Source organism: Scyliorhinus canicula, chromosome 1 (assembly GCF_902713615.1).
Source record: "Scyliorhinus canicula chromosome 1, sScyCan1.1, whole genome shotgun sequence".
Taxonomy (NCBI): Eukaryota; Metazoa; Chordata; class Chondrichthyes; order Carcharhiniformes; family Scyliorhinidae; genus Scyliorhinus; species Scyliorhinus canicula.
The window spans coordinates 211,735,864-211,754,793 of NC_052146.1; the positions used below are offsets into that span (position 1 = coordinate 211,735,864).

General features: G+C 47.3%; 2 protein-coding genes across 2 annotated transcripts in view; both read left to right on the forward strand.

The window, feature by feature from the left end:
• The first annotated feature begins 6,030 nt into the window (after window positions 1–6,030).
• LOC119977852 (otoraplin-like) lies at window positions 6,031–14,945 on the forward strand. Its single transcript, XM_038819106.1, has 4 exons — window positions 6,031–6,151; window positions 7,289–7,428; window positions 8,453–8,566; window positions 14,775–14,945. The coding sequence occupies exons 1-4, from the start codon at window positions 6,031–6,033 to the stop codon at window positions 14,796–14,798; spliced, it is 399 nt and encodes a 132-aa protein (XP_038675034.1). The 3' UTR covers window positions 14,799–14,945.
• A 2,909-nt stretch (window positions 14,946–17,854) lies between these two features.
• LOC119971465 overlaps window positions 17,855–18,930 on the forward strand; it is a 258,981-nt gene continuing 257,905 nt past the window's right edge. Inside the window, exons 1-2 of the mRNA XM_038807034.1 lie at window positions 17,855–18,024; window positions 18,175–18,419. Of these exons, the coding sequence (XP_038662962.1) occupies window positions 18,354–18,419 (66 nt within the window). The 5' untranslated portion in view covers window positions 17,855–18,024; window positions 18,175–18,353. The remainder of the gene's footprint in view (window positions 18,025–18,174; window positions 18,420–18,930) is intronic.

Here is an 18,930-nt window from a genome sequence, read left to right on the forward strand (position 1 = left end):
TCGCGCGGATGGGGAGCTGGTGGTAGGCAGACTTAAGATCCACCGTGGAAAAAACTTTGTACTTCGCGATCCTGTTAACCAGGTCGGAAATACGGGGGAGAGGATACGCGTCCAGTTGCGTAAACCTGTTGATGGTCTGACTGTAATCAATGACAATCCTGTTTTTCTCCCCAGTCCGAACTACCAGCACTTGGGCTCCCCAGGGGCTGTTGCTGGCCCCGATGATTCCTTCCTTTATTAGCCTCTGGACCTCGGACCCGATGAAGGTCCGGTCCTGGGCACTGTATCGTCTGCTCCAAGTGGCAACAGGTTTACAATCTGGGGTGAGATTAGCAAACAAGGAGGGGGGGTCCACTTTGAGGGACGCGAGGCTGCAGACTGTAAGTGGGGGAATAGGGCCGCCGAATTGGAAGGTCAAGCTCTGCAGGTTGCACTGGAAATCCAGGCCCAAGAGTGCCGGAACGGATAGACGGTGGAGAATGAGGAGTTTGTAGTTTTTGAAAACCCTCCCCTGGACCGTGAGGTCCGCTATGCAGCACCCGGTGATCTGGATGGAGTGCGAACCCGAGGCCAAATCAATCTTACGCTTGACTGGGTGGATGGGGAGCGCGCAGCGTCTTACCGTGTCGGGGTGGACGAAACTTTCCGTGCTCCCGGAGTCCAGTAGGCATTTCGTCTCATTCCCGTTGAGCTGGATCGTTGTTGTAGTCTTGGCGAGCATGCGTGGTCGCGACTGGTCGAGTGTGATGGAAGCAAGTCGTGGCGAGAGTTCCAGATCATCCTCGGTGGCAGAGTAATCGCTGGCAGGACCTTCCGTGTTGGCCCAAGGTGGCGGCGCCCAGGACCCGCACGTGGAGCCGGGGCTCCACGATGGCGGCACCCATGATCCGCACGTGGCGTCCGGGACCCAAGATGGCGGTGCCCATGGGAACCTCGTGGCGGCTGGGGGCAGTGTCAGTGGCGTCTGCGGGCCGGTCAGGGCAGCCGGGAGCAGGGGTAGGGAGGACCGTGGGCCTGTTGCGGGGGCCGGAGAGGTCGGTGCGCGGCGCTGGGCCCTGGGAGGGCCCAGGGGGCTGCGCGGAACAGCAGCGACTGACTTGGTCTGGCAGACCACAGCGTAATGTTCCTTTTTCCCGCAGCTCTTACACAGAGTGGAGCGGGACGGGCAGCGCTGGTGGGGGTGTTTGGAGAGGCCGCAAAAATAGCAGCGGGGCCCCGTTAGCTTGTCGGAGTGTCCCGCAGCGCAGGCCTGGGGGGGTCGGGGTCAGCGGAGGACGGAGGTGGTGCGTGCCATGAAGTCCAAGGGGTTGCCGCACGGCCGGGGGCGTATGCGCGGGCGTTCAGGTCGGCGACCTCCAGGGAGGTTGCGAGGGTCCGTGCCTCAGCTAGGCTGAGGGCGTTGTTCTCCAGCAATCGCTGGCGGATAGAGGAGGATTGAATGCCGGCAACATAAGCGTCTCTAATTAAAAGTTCCATGTGCTCTGCGCAGAAACCAGGGGACAGGCGCAAATTCTCCCTAGAGCCGTGAGGGCCTCGTAAAACTCGCGAGTGACTCACCAGGGAACTGTTGTCTAGTAGTCAGGAGATGCCGTGCATATACTTTGTTGACCGGTCGGAGAAAGTGTCCTCTCTGGATATCCATGGCCGCGTCATAATTATTTTCGTTCTCAATCATTGAATATACCGCCATGCCCACGCACGAGTGGAGGATGTGGAGTTTCTGCTCCTTGGTGGGCTTGCCGGCTGCAGTTGTCAGGTAACTGTTGAAACACGCCTGCCAATGTTTAAAGATTGCAGGCGCATCTGAAGCATGCGCGCTGATGCGGAGGCAGTCAGGCTTGATGCGTAGCTCCATTTCACAATTCTAGCTGATTAAATTGATGTACCATCAACTGGACGCGAGGCACGATGAAGGTCCAAACTTAGGCTTTAATCAGCTAGTTGTTAGCCTGGTGGTCGACTACAGAGAAAGGCCGACCGCCGGGAACTCTGGGTACTTATACCCTGCCTCGGAGGCGGGGTCTACTTGCCTCTCGACCAATTGGTGAGCAGTCACATGACTAGTTCCAGCCAATCAGACGAGAGGCACATGACCAGCCAGAGCCAATGCGAAACCAATGCTCTGCACCAATGGCAGTGCCCCCATTCATACCACCACAATGGTGCCATCTTCAAAAGGATGTTTATGCCTCTGCTGCTAAGCCCGGCAATAGCTTGTGGGCACCGGTGCATGAGCTGAATTTGAACGTCATTGTAGGTCATAGAGTTTTTGAAACTCGTTAATCCATTTTTCAAAGATTTCAGAGGGCCTTCCATTTTTCCATTGTTTTTAATTCAACTAAACGCACTTAAAAACACCAACGCAAACTATATTCCAGAAAATACAGGAAAACCCCTGATCAGTGAGAGAGAAAAGTTATTCCAATATTGGATACCACATGTACTCTTCAGGAAATAAATGTTCAGGGCTGAAGTGACCTTTAAAACTGGATGTGGACTTTTACCCCAAGCCCGCTTGCAACATAATTCCTTTATATCCTCTATGGTCGAGTGCAGTCTCCACATAAATAATTGCTCCGAGCACTAAGTCTGCCAATGCCCATATATCTGATGTGGCAGCCAGTTTCATTTTTCTCATGATGTAATCTGACTTGCCTGCTATATCATAGAATGATATTGCACAGGGGAGAACATTCAGCCTTTTCATTAGATTAATAGAATAGTACAGTATAAAAGGAAGTTATTCTACCCATCAAGTCTGTACAGGCTCTTTTTAAGAGCAACCCAGTTAGTCACACTCCATTACTGTTTCCATTTCCCAGCAATTCTTTTCTCCTTCACTTATTTACTCAATGCTCTCTTGAAGGATACTATGAAATCTCAATTCACCATCCTATGAGTCCCAATCCCATTGCATAAAAAGAGTTTCCCCCCATATTATCTCTGGTTCTTTTTACCAACTATCTTAAATCTGTATCTTCTGGCGACTGACTCTGCGCAGAAATTTTTTTTGTTGAACGTCTCCAAGCTCGATGGCCAATTCTGGCTGTCCTGTACTTTAGTCACATCAGCTGGGATTTCCCAGCCGTTTTCACGCCGGCGGGATCTATCGGTCCCACTGACAGCGAATCCCGTCTGGATTTCCTAGTGGCGGCTGTGGGACCAGAAGATCCCGCCGCTGGCCAATGATGGGCTGCCTCCGCAGCCGCGAAACAGGTGGCGGGGGGGGGGGGGGCACAGAAAATCCCACCCATCATTATTGGTGGCCATGCCTTCAGCTGCCAAGACTCTAGCTTCTGGAGTGCTTCTGGAATGGACTCCATAAACACCTCCACCTCTCTCTCCTCCCTGAAGTTGCACTTTAAAACCTAGCTACATTATGTTCCTGGATTTCAACAGTGAGTACATTTCAGGGAATATTTCATTTGCTTTCGGATGTCCTGTGGGCACGGAGAGTGCTATTACAATGGAAAACTATGGACGGGATTATCTGGCCGCGTTCGCCTGGTGACCAACAATCCCATCCGTGGTCAATGGAGTTCCTTCCTTCCTTCCTTCCTTCCTTCCTTCCTTTCTTCCTTCCTTCTTCCCTCCCTCCCTCCCTTCCTTCCTTCCTTCTTTCCCTCTATCCCTCTTTCCCTCCCTCTTTCCCTTCCCTCCGCAAAACCTTTGTCTGCTGCAGGGAAAATTCCACCCTTTTTTCTTAAAACCATTTTTTTTTAATAAACATATTATTGAAGTATTTTTGGTATTATAACAACAACAACAAAATAAACAATGTACATGAAACTATAAACATAGTGCAAAAGCCGTCTCCCTCCCTTACAGGTCCCACCTTTGTTAACCCCCTACTATAAACTAAACTAACCCCCCCCCCCCCTCTGCTAACGATTAATTTTCCACGAAGAACTCGACAAACGGTTGCCACCTCCAGGCGAACCCTAACAGTGGCCCTCTCGAGGCGAACTTGATTTTCTCTAAACAGAGAAAGCTAGCCATGTCCGATAGCCAGGTCTCTAACTTCGGGAGCTTTGAGTCCCTCCATGGTAATAGTATCCGTCTCCGGGCTACCAAGGGCAGAACATCTGCCTCTTTCTCCTCCTGGATTCCCAGGTCCTCCGACACCCCGGAAATCACCACCTCTGGACTCAGCGCCACCCTCAGCGTTTTTAACACCATGGACATGACATCCGCAAACCGCCGCTAAAATCCCCTAAGCTTCAGACATGTCCAGAACATATGGACATGGTTCGCTGGTCCTCCCACACATTTGGCACACCTATCTGCCACCCCAAAGAATCTGCTCATCCGGGCCACTGTAATGTGAGCCCGATGAGCGACCTTAAATTGTATCAGGCTGAGCCTGGCACATGTTGTGGACGCTTTGACTCTACTTAACGCGTCCGCCCAGAGACCATCCTTTATCTCTCCTCCCATCTCCTCCTTAAAAGCATTATTGAAGCACTCTTTACGTGCAGTGCTTTCATATTGCTCTTACGCAGTCCCTCAGGATTAAGGATGACTTGCTTCCAGTTCAATTGGATGGGTTCTGAAATGGCTGATAAGTCTAATTCACAATCTGTAGACTCTGCCAAGTGTGGGCCAGGTGGTGCTTGAAGGGTTGTGATAATGGTTGGCTTGGAGGTTTGTGCGCTTCCTCCAATGCTTCGACTTTGCCTCTTTATGTTCCTGACAAAGTCTCTTGGTTTGTTTGGTGCCTTCCTGAATGAGCTTTCTCCTTTTGGTCAGTCACGAGCCAGGGTCACCCGTGTCTGACCTTTTTAGATATGTTTTGAGGACATCCTGGAAGCGTTTCTGCTGTTCTGGGAGTCTCCTGCCGTGACTGAGTTCCGAGTAGGACAGTTTCTTTGTGAATCTGGTGTCAGGAATATGAACAACATATCCCACCCAGCGGAGCTGGTTTTGAATGATTAATACCTGGATAATGGGCAGGTTGGCTGTTGGACTACCTTTCTTGCCATCAGATCTGGAGAATCTTGTGAAGGCATGGCTGGTGGTACATCTTTAGTGCTTTGAGGTGCTTTCTGTAGGTCATCCAATCTATCCAGTATGTAGAATTAATTCGACAGTATTATAATGTAGATAGAGTGCCCATAATTATTGATCTATTTGAAAAGAGGACCTTCAGCCATAAACATTTCAGAACCACTGGGACAGCCTACCTACAGTGTGAAAGCATTCATATAGGTAGCTGCTCCTCATGGGATACCACCCTTGGAACTGGTCAATACTATTCGGCTGGCAGATGAACATAATTGGTGGATAAAAATAAATCAGCTCATGTAAGCACCTTGGAGATTAAAATATTAAAACATAACTTTCTACCCTGGTGCAAGAGAACCTTATTATTGTGCATTTGTTATCTAAATTTAACGGAGGCTGTTTACTAATCACAATAACTTATTTTTAAATGCTTTAGTTAAAATGCCTGACCTGGCCTTAAATTAATGTAAATTAATACCAAATGTACCAATTAAGTTCCAAAGCATCCCGAAAGTTCTCCCAAGCTTAGCTGGTTTTGAGTGATCATTTTTAGTTATCCGTGAGTATTTATAGTAAGAAGTCTTACAACACCAGGTTAAAGTCCAACAGGTTTGTTTCAAACACGAGCTTTCGGAGCACGGCTCCTTCTTCAGGTGACCTGAAGAAGGAGCCGTGCTCCGAAAGCTCGTGTTTGAAACAAACCTGTTGGACTTTAACCTGGTGTTGTAAGACTTCTTACTGTGCTCACCCCAGTCCAACGCCGGCATCTCCACATCGTGAGTATTTATGACAAACTAGAAAAGTTACTCAGGTAAACAAAACAGCCTTTCCTGCCCTTCCTCCTGTCTGAGGCAAGTCTGCGGATTCCACTGTGTGGAATGTCATTGGCGGCTGATGTTTATCCAGATGTTTGGCTGCTGTTTATAAGGGAATCACTGAGAGTGGCTGGTGGCAAGGGGAAATTTTATCCAAACAATCTTCACGCACCTAAGAGAAAAGAAAAAGGTTGCAAACTGGGACATGAAAATGGAAAGGCTTGCTGGTTGTCTATTTCCACTTTTAGTACTTGGATTAACACAAGTTGCAAAAGCAGATTTCATGGACAAACGTGCAGAGAAGAAAGCCTGCGCTGATGTGGAATGTGTTTGTAAGTAAATTTTCTTCACTTTTCAGGAAGCGAACTCAAAAATTTAATTACATATGCATGCTCTTTGTCATTGCTAACATAGAAATACATTCTACATTCAGCAGCTATTGCAAGTTTGCTCACAATTTTAATATGTTCTCTCGGCTTTTTCCACGTTGAAATCAAGCTGTTACTGCCCTGGAATACAAATCCTCCTTCACTGCGACAGCACACCAGACTTCGAAAAGTGCCTTCTTAGTTACTGTTAACGCTGCTCTTTTAGTGGTCCAACCCAGGAAACAAACCCAACCAAATCATCCCATTTTTTTCCCCTTTCTCCTGAACTGTCATGCTGTACTGTCACACAGCAGCCCAAACACAATCAATGAGGCAAGTTTGCAATGCATTTCAACATGTGACCCTTTCCCATTGCCCAGTGGTCTGTTTGCCCGTACTGTTACTTCAGATCAAGCTTCCCCAGAAAGTTACATTCTCCAAGGCACAAAAAAAAACTGGCCTCCGTTCAAATATTCATTTCACTTTAAAGTGCCCAACAACCTGAACCTGGGGTGATCAATTACAGGTACAGTTTCCTCACAGATGTTAACGGCAAATTTTTTAAAAGCTGTCTCTGATCCAAGACTCCTGGCACCCAAGAAGTGCAAATTCTGCCATTTGAAAGGAAATCTGAGCATATCCAAGCTATCACTATGCTTTTTTTTCAGTCTTGCCCTGGTCTCGCTGCCAATGCTTGAACATTGAAAAGTCAGACTTCAGGGGCGGGATTCTCCGGGATTCGGCGGAGCGGGCAGAAACGGCGCAGTGGAGTGGCGGGAACCACTCCGGCGTTGGGCCGCCCCAAAGGTGCGGAATCCTCTGCACCTTCAGGGGCTAGGCAGGCGCCGCAGTGGTTTGCCCCCCGCCGTCGGTGTGGAAGGCCTTTGGTGCCGCGCCCGCGGGGGCCAAAGGGACTCCGCTGGCCGGCGTGAATTGGCGCATACGCGGGTGTGTCAGCGGCTGTTGACGTCATCCCCGTGCATGCGCGGGGGGGGGGGTTCATCTTCGCGTTGGCCATCGTGGAGACTGAGGGGGAGACTAGCTGAAAAACCTTGAGAAGCTCTGAGGGAGTTCAAGCAAAATTAATGTTTTCTTTTTCAGACGTTATCTCGATTGGCCAGGTGGTTGATGATTACAATGCACCAGACTGCAGGTTTCTAAACCTTAAAGAAGGACAGTTGATGTATGTGTCCTCCAAACTGGTTCGGGAAGGTCAAAGCGGCGAGTTCTGGGCTGGCAGCGTAAGTTGGTGCATTTTATGTTGCAAAATGTAAAAGTAAGTATTCCAATGATCCTTTGCTAGCTCTTTGAATATGATTGTCAGGACACACTGGGTTCATTCATGGTCTATTCCTGCCCCACTTGACCCAGAGTTGCAACACAGGTGAAATCAGATTTTATTTCAGATACCCTTAGCTGTGCCCAATAAATTACTGTCACCAGGTTTGTAACTTTAACACAGTAAACTTTTATTATGTACAGTATTATAATTAAACTGACAGAAAAATATAACTGATTATCTAATGTCCCTTTCCCAAAGCCTCCTTCCTAACTACTCTCACTCTCTATATACACACACAGACAAACAACACAGAGGGCAAAGCGTGATTGAGAGGGAAAGAAAATATTTAAAAAATAAAAGAATAAAGATCTTTGATGCACTGGGATGACTTCCAGCCAATGTCTTTCTGAAGTTCAGGCTTTCATTTGATACTTCTTTCTTCAAGATTTGAGATAGTTTTCTCTGGCAAGGTTGTCTACCTTCTCTGCAGATTCAGGATCATTTCAAGTTTACAGCAAAGGTGTGCCAGGCACTTGCTGATTTTAGAACATAAAAGCAGTTCTTTCAGAGAGAGAGAGAGAGCGTTCCTTCTCCTTCCAAAGTCTAAACCCTTCTGCCCAGTTCTCTGAGAAAGTATCATGCAGGAAACCAATCACTAATTGTTGTCAGGCAGAACACTGTCCCTGGCCAACCCACTGGTTACCAGTTCGCCAATCGAACCAACCTCCTCCAAAACCGGTTCCTAAGATTCACCAGGTGCTTGAAGAACCTGGCCTCTCCTCTCCAAACATAAAATTTGGGAACACAATGACCTGACAACCAGGCTGCTTCAGCTTGAGTCTTCTGCTTAAAGGCACATTCTGATTATGGGTCCACGGACCAAAAGTAATAAAATAAAATAAATGGGAACTAAGGAAATAAACAGGAAGTATGCTTACAATGATGACCTACTTCATGTTAACATCTTGGTTTTCACTTGACAGGTTTACAGTGATCATCAGTTTATGGACCAGATGGGTATGGTAGGTTATTTCCCCAGCACTATGATCAGCGAGCAACATGTGTTCCAGAACACAACAGTGGAACTTCCCACAACTGTAAGTACTTCCTTAATGTCTATACAAACATTCATACAGTTAGCGTTCGCATTGAACTCCTCCACAACTACTGTAGAATATATTGTTCTCTCCTGATCTAGATTATTCACTGTATACCCCACAGCCCCTCTTCAATGCTCACAATTTTGCTTTGTTATTAATAATTTTTTTTAGAATCATTTTATTGAGGTATTTATGGTTTTTCAACAACAAAATAAACAACGTACATGAAAATTTAAACATAGTGCAAAAGCCGTCTTCCTCCCTTACAGGTCCCACCTTTACTAACCCCCTACTCTAAACTAAGCTAACCCAAACCCCCCCCCCCCCCCACTCCCCCCCCCCCCCCCCCCCCCCCTTCTGCTGACGGTTAATTTTCCCAAAGAAGTCGACTAACGGCTGCCACCTCCGGGTGAACCCTAACAGTGACCCTCTCAAGGCAAACTTGATTTTCTCCAAACAGAGAAAGCTAGCCATATCAGTTAGCCCGATCTCCGTCTTCGGAGGCTTTGTATTCCTCCAAGCTAATAGTATCTGTCTCGGGGCTACCAGGGAAGCAAAGGCCAGAATGTCTGCCTCTTTCTCCTCCTGGATTCCCGGCTCTTCCAACACTCCAAAAATCGCCACCTCTGAACTCGGTGCCACCCTTGCTTTCAACACTTTGGACATGACCTCCGCAAACCCCTGCCAGAATCCCCTAAGCTTCGGGCATGCCCAGAACATATGGACATGGTTTGCGGACCCTCCCACACACCTTGCGCACCTATCTTCTACCCCAAAGAACCTGCTCATCGGGCCACTGTCATGTGGGCCCAGTGAACGACCTTGAATTGTATCAGGCTGAGCCTGGCACATGTTGTGGACATTTTGACTCTACTCAACGTGTCCGCCCAGAGACCATTCTCTATCTCTCCTCCTAACTCCTCTTCCCACTTGCGTTTCAACTCCTCGGTCTGCGTTTCCTCTGACTCCATGAGTTCCTTGTAAATGTCAGAGACCCTCCCTTCTCCCACCCACATTCTGGAAACTACCCTATCCTGTATCCCCCTTGGTGGTAGGAGCGGGAAGGTTGAAACCTGGGTAGGAAGTCCCGCACCTGCAGGTACTGAAACTCATTTCCCCTCACCAATCCAAATTTCTCCTCCAGCTCCCTCAGGCTAGAAAAGCTCCCCTCTATAAACATATCCCTCATCCTCTCAATCCCTGCTCTCTGCCATCTCCGAAACCCTCCATCCAGCCTTCCCAGGGCAAACCGGTGGTTATTACAGATTGGAGACCACACCGATGCTCCCTCCACTCCCACATGCCTCCTCCATTGACCCCAGACCTTAAGAGCCGCCACCACCATGAGGCTGGTGGAGTACCGTGCCAGCGGGAATGGCAGAGGCACAGTTACCAATGCCCCCAAACTGGTGCCCTTGCATGAAGCCACCTCCATACGCTCCCATGCTGACCCCTAGGTATCAAAAGCTTCCCCCACCATCCTAAACAGCAGCTCCCCCAATCGCCTCTCCTGCCCCCTTGCCTGATCGCAAACATCTCACTTTTCCCCATATTTAGTTTATAACCCAAAAAACGGCCAAATTCCCTCAGAATCCTCATAATTTCTTCCATCCCCTCTAGTGAGTCCGAAACATATAGGAGCAGGTCATCTGCATATAGCGAGACTCTGTGTTCCACTCCTCCCTGGACAAGCCACTTCCAGCCCCTTGAGGCTCTCAGTGCAATTGCCAGCAGCTCTATGGCCAACGTGAACAGCATTGGGACGAGGGGGCATCCCTGTCTCGTCACCCGATGCAACCTGAAATAGTCCGATGTTGACTTGATTGTCCGTACGTTCGCAACAAGAGCCTGATACAACAGCCTGACCCAGTCAATGCAGCCCCGCCCAAATCCAAACCGCCCCAGTACCTCCCACAGATATTCCCATTCTACTTGATCAAATGTCTTCTCTGCGTCCATTGCAACCACTACCTCCATGTCCCTACCTTTTGGGGGCATCATAATCACATTTAACAACCCTCTTACGTTGGCCGCCAACTGCCTACCCTTAACAAATCCCGTCTGGTCTCCTCAATCACATCCAGAACGCAGTATTCAATCATGGAGGACAAGGTTTTGGCCAGCAGTTTGGCGTCCACATTTAGTAGGGATATCGGCCTATAGGACCCGCATAGCTCCAGGTCCTTGTCCCGCTTCAGGATCAATAAGATAGTGGCCTGTGACATCGTCGGGGGCAGCACCCCACGCTCCCTTGCCTCATTGAATGTCCTCATCAACAGCGACCCCAATATCCCAGAAAACTTTTTATAAAACTCCTCTGGGTACCCGTCCGGCCCCGGGGCTTTACCCGACTGCATGTCCTTCAGACCCTCTGCTATTTCCTCCAACCCGATTGGCACCCCCAGCCCTTCTACCAATCCCCTGTCCGCCTTTGGGAACTTCAGCCCCTCCTAAAAAGTGCCTTATCCCCTCTGGCCCAGCTGGGGGTTCCGACTTAAATAACCTATAGTAAATCTCCTTGAATTCCTTATTAACTCCTGCTGAGTCTCCGACCAGGTTCCCGTCCCCATCCCCATCCTTTATTTTCCCTATCTCCCTGGCTGCCTCCCTCTTTCTAAGCTGCTGTGTAAGCATTCTGCTGGCCTTCTTCCTATGTTCATAAATCTGCCCCTCGCCTTCCTCAGCTGCTCCGCCACCTTCCCTGTAGTTAACAAGCCGAACACCGCCTGTAGCCTCCGTTGCTCCCTTAGAAGCCCAGCCTCTGGGGTTTCCGCATACCTCCTGTCGACCTGCAATATCTCCTTTATCAGTTGGTCCATCTCTGCTCTGCCTGCCTTCTCCCTGTGGGCCTGTATCGAGATCAGCTCCCCTCTAACCACCGCCTTCAATGCCTCCCAGACCACCACCGCCAAATCTACACCCATGTCGTTGACTTCCAGGTAGTTCGGGAATAAATTTCCTCAGCCGCCCACACACCTCTTCATCAGCTAAAAGTCCCACATCCAGCCTCCAGTGCGGGTGCGGCTACTCTCCTTGCTAACCTGTAGGTCAACCCAGATCTGAGAATGTGATCGCCGAATACCCCGCGTCCACTACCCCCGTCAGTAGAGCCCTGTTTAAAATAAAAAAGTCAATCCGGGAGTACACTTTATGCACATGTGAGTAGAAGGAGAATTCCTTCACACTCGGCTCCCCAAATCTCCATGGGTCCAACCCCTCCCATCTTTTGGGACTTGTAGGAGGAAACCTGAGCACCCGGAAGAAACCCACGCAGACACGGGGAGAATGTGCAGACTCCGCACAGACAGTGACCCAATCCGGGAATCGAACATGGGACCCTGGAGCTGTGAAGCAACAGTGCTAACCATTGTGCTACCATGCCGCCAAGGTGAGGTGATGCAGTTTGAAAGCAGTAACATGACAAGGGAGTATTCAATGAATGGGAGGACACTTGGAAGCACAGAGGAACAGAGGGATATTGGGGTGCTTATCCACAGAAAATGAAGGTAGTAAAGTTGCGTTACCTCACAATCTTTAAAAAGAACTTCGATGAGTACTTGAAATATCATAACATTCAAGGCTATGGGCTAAGTACTGGGAAGCGGGTGAAAGCAAATTACTGCAGATGCTGGAATCTCAAACGAAAGAGAAAATGCTGGAAAATGTCAGCAAGTCTGGCAGCATCTGTAAGGAGAGAATAGAGCTCACGTTTCGAGTCCGATTACTTTTTGTCGAAGCTAACAGACAGAGAAAGTGGGAAACATTTATACTGTGGAGTGAGAATGAAAGATGAGTCATAGCCACAGAAACCCAGGGAAAACGGGTGCTGATGGCCACAGAAATAAAGGGGAAAGAGTGCGAATGGCAGTCCACAGAGAGGACAAAAGATGTGAAAGATCAAACAGCAGCGAAACTAACATCAGAGGATAAACTGTAGATGTGGGGGGAGGGGAAGGGGGAAGCAAAGAGGAGGAAGGTGAAGGAAAGGTGGATAAGATTGGCGGGGGGGGGGGGGAATTAAATGTATATTAAGAAAGAAAGAAATGGTAAAAGACAGTTAAAGTTAAATAAAACCAAATGGGTCGAGGTGGGGTAGAGCTGATCATCTGAAGTTGTTGAATGCAGTGTTCAGGCCGGAAGGCTGTAGCTTGCCTAACCGGAAGGTGAGATGTTGTTCCTCCAGTTTGCATTGCGCTTCACTGGAACATTGCAGCAGGCCAAGAACAGACATGTGTGCATGGGAGCAGGGTCTATTGTTAAAATGGCAAGCAACAGGAAGGTCAGACTGAAGATACTCAGCAAAGCGATCACCCAGTCTGCGTTTGGTCTCTCCGATATAGAGGAGACCACATTGGGAGCAGCGAATGCAGTAGATCAAATTGGAAGAGATGCAAGTGAAACACTGCTTAACCTGGAATTAGTGTTTTGGGCCCGGGATGTTAAGAACGGAAGAGGTAAAGGGGCAGGTGTTACACCTTCCGCGATTGCATGGGAAGGTGCCATGAGTGAAAAGAGAGGTAGTGAGTATGGTGGAGGAGTGGACTAGATTGTCTCAGAGGGAACAGTCTCTGTGGAATGCTGACAGAGGGAGTGAAGGGAAATTGTGTTTGGTGGTGGCATCATGCTGGAGTTGATGAAAACGGTGGAGGATTATGGGAGGCTGGTGGGATGAAATGTGATAACGAGGGGGACTCTATCCTTGTTCTAGCAGGGAGTGGAGGGGGCAAGGGTAGTGGCGCGGGGGATGGACCGCACCCTGTTGAGGGCCCTGTCAACAACTGTAGGTAGGAAATCATGGTTGAGGAAGAAGGAACACATTTTCGAAGCACCATTTTGGAAAGTGGCATCAGCGGGATTAGTGTAAATTCGAATCGTTTATTTTTGTCAATGCAGGCTTGATGGGCCAAAGGGCCTCTTCTGTACTGTATGATTCTATGACTTTCATCTCTTTTTCCAGCATAAATCAAAAGGTCTGTGGATCAGCAATGAAATAATGAATGCACAATTGGGAAATTAATATGCTTATGTGAAAATATAAAATTGAGGATCGAGAGAAAAGTACTTGGATTTATTTTGTAAGTTAACAACAATTGACAAAATATGTTATAGCCACCTAAACAACTGCAATAAATATTTATGGATTTTTTTTTGATGTGACAAATTTCCTTCAACTGCCTGGGCATCTTTTAAATGTGCTAATCTAGATATAATTCACTTTACTTATAATCACAGTCACTGCCGATGCTGAAATCCAATGTGTTTTCAATGGATGCTATACAACGTGCAAACATTTTGATCTAAATTACAATTACTAAAATATCACGGGACTGGATTCTCCGCACCCCGGCGCCAAAATCGCGTTCAGCGACGGGGGGAGAATCTGTTTTCGTGCACAAAATCGGGACCGGCTCTGGTTTCGCTATTCTCCGCCCCCCAAAAATCGTGGGGCTTCATTCGGGACTGGGGGCTATGTGTGCGGGCGGTCTGGGGTGGGCGAGCGGCCGATGTGGAGCACTATTTTGTCGGTCCAAGTCCGCGGGCTGAGTCCGCCATGGAGAATAGTGCGGCCATTGAAGGCCACCGCCGTGCGCATGCACGGCCTCTGACCCGGAAGTGCAGGGGCCGTATCGGCAGCTAGGGCTACGAGCTCTATGACAGCTGCCTGCTCGCCCCCTGCAAGACGGTGAATCTGTGGCCTTTTGACAACGGTTGTCCTGGTGTAAAAGACCACAGTTTTCATGACGGTGTGGGGACATAGTCCCAAAAACTGAGAATCCAGCCCACGGTGTGTGGCATGACATGCAGTACTTCCAGTCCCATGTTAATCTAAATATAATCTGTTCAATGTAACTACAGACATTGCTGATAAAATTTCTTCCACGCACAGTCTTGCTAAGAAAAGCCTTTCTTGCATTCTTTATTTCTTTATTCTTCATTTATTTGTTCGTGGGATGCGGGTGTTGCTCGCCAGGCCAGCATTTATTGCCCATCCTTAACTACCCTTGAGATGGTGGCCGTGTGAAGTGTTTGGCCATTCTAAAACTATACTGACTGATGTGGGAAATGCTTTGATTTATTCGTCTGATAATGACCCTGTATTTTTCTCAATTACTGATACTTGTTTCAAAATGAAAAGGTTTAAGGATGTCTTAATTAATTGGTTTTCGAATCTGATCTTTCCATTTTGTTTCAAATTTCTACTCAGGCCATTGATTTCTACTGTGACTGAAGTTAATAGCCCACTCCGCCAAAGGCGTGATCAAAGGAAAATGTGGAACAAATTGCAATTTAATTGAGAAGAACTGTTTTGTTTCTTGCTGCCAGGAACATTCATTGTCACATTTCTAAGAAATGATAAAAACATACAATGCCATGTGCTAAGACTAAGAAAAAAATAATCGAAGTCGCTTATTTTGAACCTTTCTATTGTTGCAAGGCTTGTTTAATGAACGACTGACAATTCATTTATTTTTCTTTTATCTTTCTATCAATTATGTTTTCTATGTGAGTTTTGGAACAACTGGTGGATTAAAGATACAGGAGACCTGTATTGGTCCGATGTTATCAAATTGTTATCAATTTACTTCTATGTTGTTTTGTTGAATTTCATTGAATGCACAAGCCGGGTGTTAGCTTTTATGTGCTCACACGCTCATGAGATGTAAAAATGGGGCTGCTTTAGCTCACTGGGCTAAATCGCTGGCTTTTAAAGCAGACCAAGCAGGCCAGCAGCACGGTTCGATTCCCGTACCAGCCTCCCCGGACAGGTGCCGGAATGTGGCGACTAGGGGCTTTTCACAGTAACTTCATTGAAGCCTACTCGTGACAATAAGTGATTTTCATTTCATTTTTCATTTCAAATGCATGCAGGCAAAATTAAAGCATATTTACTTTGATTAATTCATTTGTATGAACTTCTTTCATTAACTAAATAAACTAAACCAACAAACTGTGGGATAAATTAAAAATGCAGTAAGTTTCTTAAAGGGATACCGCATCAAAGTATACAGAATCTCCATTTGTGTGTGTAAATGTTTGTGTGCTCTATCATCTGTGTGTGTACACAGTTACGTCAGGGCAACAGTTGTACGGAACAGATGGCTGCTGCCTAAGAATTGCTGATAAACTCCATCCATCATTAGCATCTGACAGACGTGACATGTGAACAGAAGCATGTGGTAAAAGAGATTCATTAAAAAAAAGACAAGGCTTGCATTTGCGTAGCACCTTTAGGACTTCTCAAAGCACTTTACAACCAAAGAAGAATGGTTGATTGCCCACTGCTATAAAGCAGGAAAGTGTGGAGGTCTTGTGCTGCAGTGGGTAGTGTCTCTGTCTCTGAGCCAGAAGCCTTGAGTTCACATCTCATTCCAAGACATGATGGCCAAGGCAGGTATATCTATCATATAACCGAACAGGTTGTGCATCAATTTGTAAATCCTTTCAAAGTGCCTGTGGTAAAAGTAAGCGAGTCGCTTGGTCACTTGTGCTTGATGCAGAGTGGTGCCTCTCAAGCTATATCCTTTGGTGACAGACCAGCAACCTTTTCCAGGAAAATTGAGTTATGGAAACACATGGCACAAGCTGCGAGAAGAGGTATGGAGGAAACTAGTGCGTCTCATTATATAAAACTGACAACACAGTATGATGAATGTAAGGAACGGGTACATATATTTTATTACATCTGGTGCAGTAATGGTTTTAAAAGCCTGGGCTAGGATGTGTATGTTTCTGCTGCAGCATATGTTTCAAAAATCCTGGTTTGAAAGACAGCTAGACTTTGTGGCTGCAGCCACACGTGACAATAAATCTAAATCTAAATTTTCTCAGCTCCATGTTCCCACCCTAACCCCGTGTCCCTTGATAAATAGCTCTCTTGAATACATTCAAAGCCTGAGTATCCACAGCCCCGTATGCTGGAGAATTCCAAATATTCACCAACTCACTGAGTGAAAAAATGTCTTCTCATCTCGGTCTGAAATGGCCGACCCGTTATACTGAGTTTTTGACTCTGCGTTTTAGGTTTTCCCGTTACGGGATACAGTCTTTCAGCATCTCCCCTATTAAACCCTCTGAGAATTTTACACATCTAAACTCCAGAGAATATAGGTCCATTCTACTTGCTATACTTCGACAACACAATCAAGGAAATTGAGGCACAGTGATTTGCACTGCTGCCTCACAGTGTCAGGGACACGCGTTCAATTCTGGCCTTGGGTGACTGTCTGTGGGGAGCTTGCACTTTCTCCCCATATCTGCGTGAGTTTCCTCCAGGTGCATTGGTTTCTTCCCACAGTCCAAAGACGTGCAGGTTAGGTGGATTGGCCATGATAAAAAATGGCCCCTTTATGTTCAAAGGTGTGTAGATTAGGTGGGGTTATGGGTGTGGTGAACGTATTGCAATAGCCATTCACCATGTATGTCACTATCATGCTGTTGCCCATGTGGGCTCCACCTATGGACCATTATAAGATATTACCTGGAATGTATCATGTTGGTGCCTTTGTGGGCTCCACTCCTGGCTCCACCCATTGAGGGGAGGTATAAAGAGCAGTAGCCCTGTAGGCGGCTCTCACTTGCAGAGCAGTCACAGGCAGGCACTGTTCTAGTCGATTAAAGCCACAGTTTACATCCACTCTCTGTTTCGCGTAAATTGATGGTTGCACCAATAGAGTTACAGGGTAGTGGGCCTAGGTAGAGTGCTCTTTTGGACAGACTCAATGGGCCAAATGGCCTCCTTTGGCACTGTAGGAATTCTATGAATAGGAATTATAAACTGCAACATTATGCCACAGTGATCTCCCTCTGCTGGGTACTATTAGAATCTCACACCCATACATACAAACACACACTCTCACAGATACATCCACCTAAGCCCAAACAGGCAGCCACACAGACAGATGTACACACACACACATACATGCTCATAGATACACAGACACAGACACACAGGCACCGACACACACACAGACATACAGAAACAATCACACAGAAGTACACACACAGCCTCACGCATGCACACATGTGTACACTCACCACAAAAACACACAGCCTAAACACACACATAGACACACCTTCAGGCCACACGGACGTAGATACACTTGGGGGAAGGAGTTTGAGAGTAGTAAGAGAGTTGAGACTTTGTGGTTGCCAGGGTGTTTGTTAAGGTTGCTTTGTTTTGGTCTCTGCAATGTTTGCAGACGGCACCGCAGCACAAAACCTCTCCCCACAACACTCAACTTCCTGGAAACTTGGTTCAGGTTTTTCATCGGCTTCCCTGGAAATAATGGCAATTCGGGAGTGGGGAAGGAAGCTGGAACGTTACCTGCTTGGTTCCTCCAGCTCTAAACCTTCCCCTCCTCACTTTGATTTTGCACCTGGAGTTTGAAGCTGTCAGAGAGTTGGAATTTACTGAGAAAGTTGAAACTTTCTGAGGGAGCTGATTCTTTGATACTGTAAGGATTTTTGTTGAGATTAACAACATTTACTTTTATAAATACATTTTTGTTTAAAGATTGGACCCACTCTTTACTGCAACAGATTGGTTTGTTATAATTTTAAAGCAATTCTACATTTTCTGATAAATGTTCTGTGTATTTATACAGTGCGTTCAAAGGAAAGCCAGTTGATTTTCTGGACAATCGCCTGCGGTTCCTTCCTTGTCTCCAAACTCCATTTGATGACCGAGAAACAACAGGTTTATAAAATGTAAAAGGAACATCATTACTCTCTCTGAGAACATTCTTCATAATCTCTTTTCGCTTGAAGATACTGAAGTTCCAAAATGCAGAACAAGCAACCACACCAAGGTGCATCAGCGAGGAACATGACGGGAATATACCTGGGAATGGTAGGTTTTGTTTTCTGGGGCTTAGCAGTGAACAGGAAGGTATGTGTGAGATCCAAGTTATGCTGGAGATGCAACTTAATGGTTGGTGTTCCTTGCTTGTAAGATTTCAGTTGTTGCATATTCTTTGCAGGCTTATCCCAACCTTATTTCTCTATTGCCAACCCGAAGTGTTGTCAAAACTGCCTCCAAATTCTCAACGAAGCTATTACTACCGGACTCCCTGAGTATTTCCCCGGGGCTGTCGAGAGCAACGCTGTCGCCCCTACCCAAACTCTCATCCATTCTGACCCATTGGGAGTCAACCCCTCTGACCCAGCTCCCTACCTTCTCCACATTCACCGCCCAGTAATAATAATAATACAAGGCAAACTTTATTATTAACACAGCACGCTGGGATCACGATTTGTGGGGCCCCACATGTCCCACACCGTCGGGAGCTCGGCCCTTTGGGGCTGGAGCATAGGGGTGGGCTGGCCGATGACGCGCCAATGGCATTGAGACTGCGTGCAGC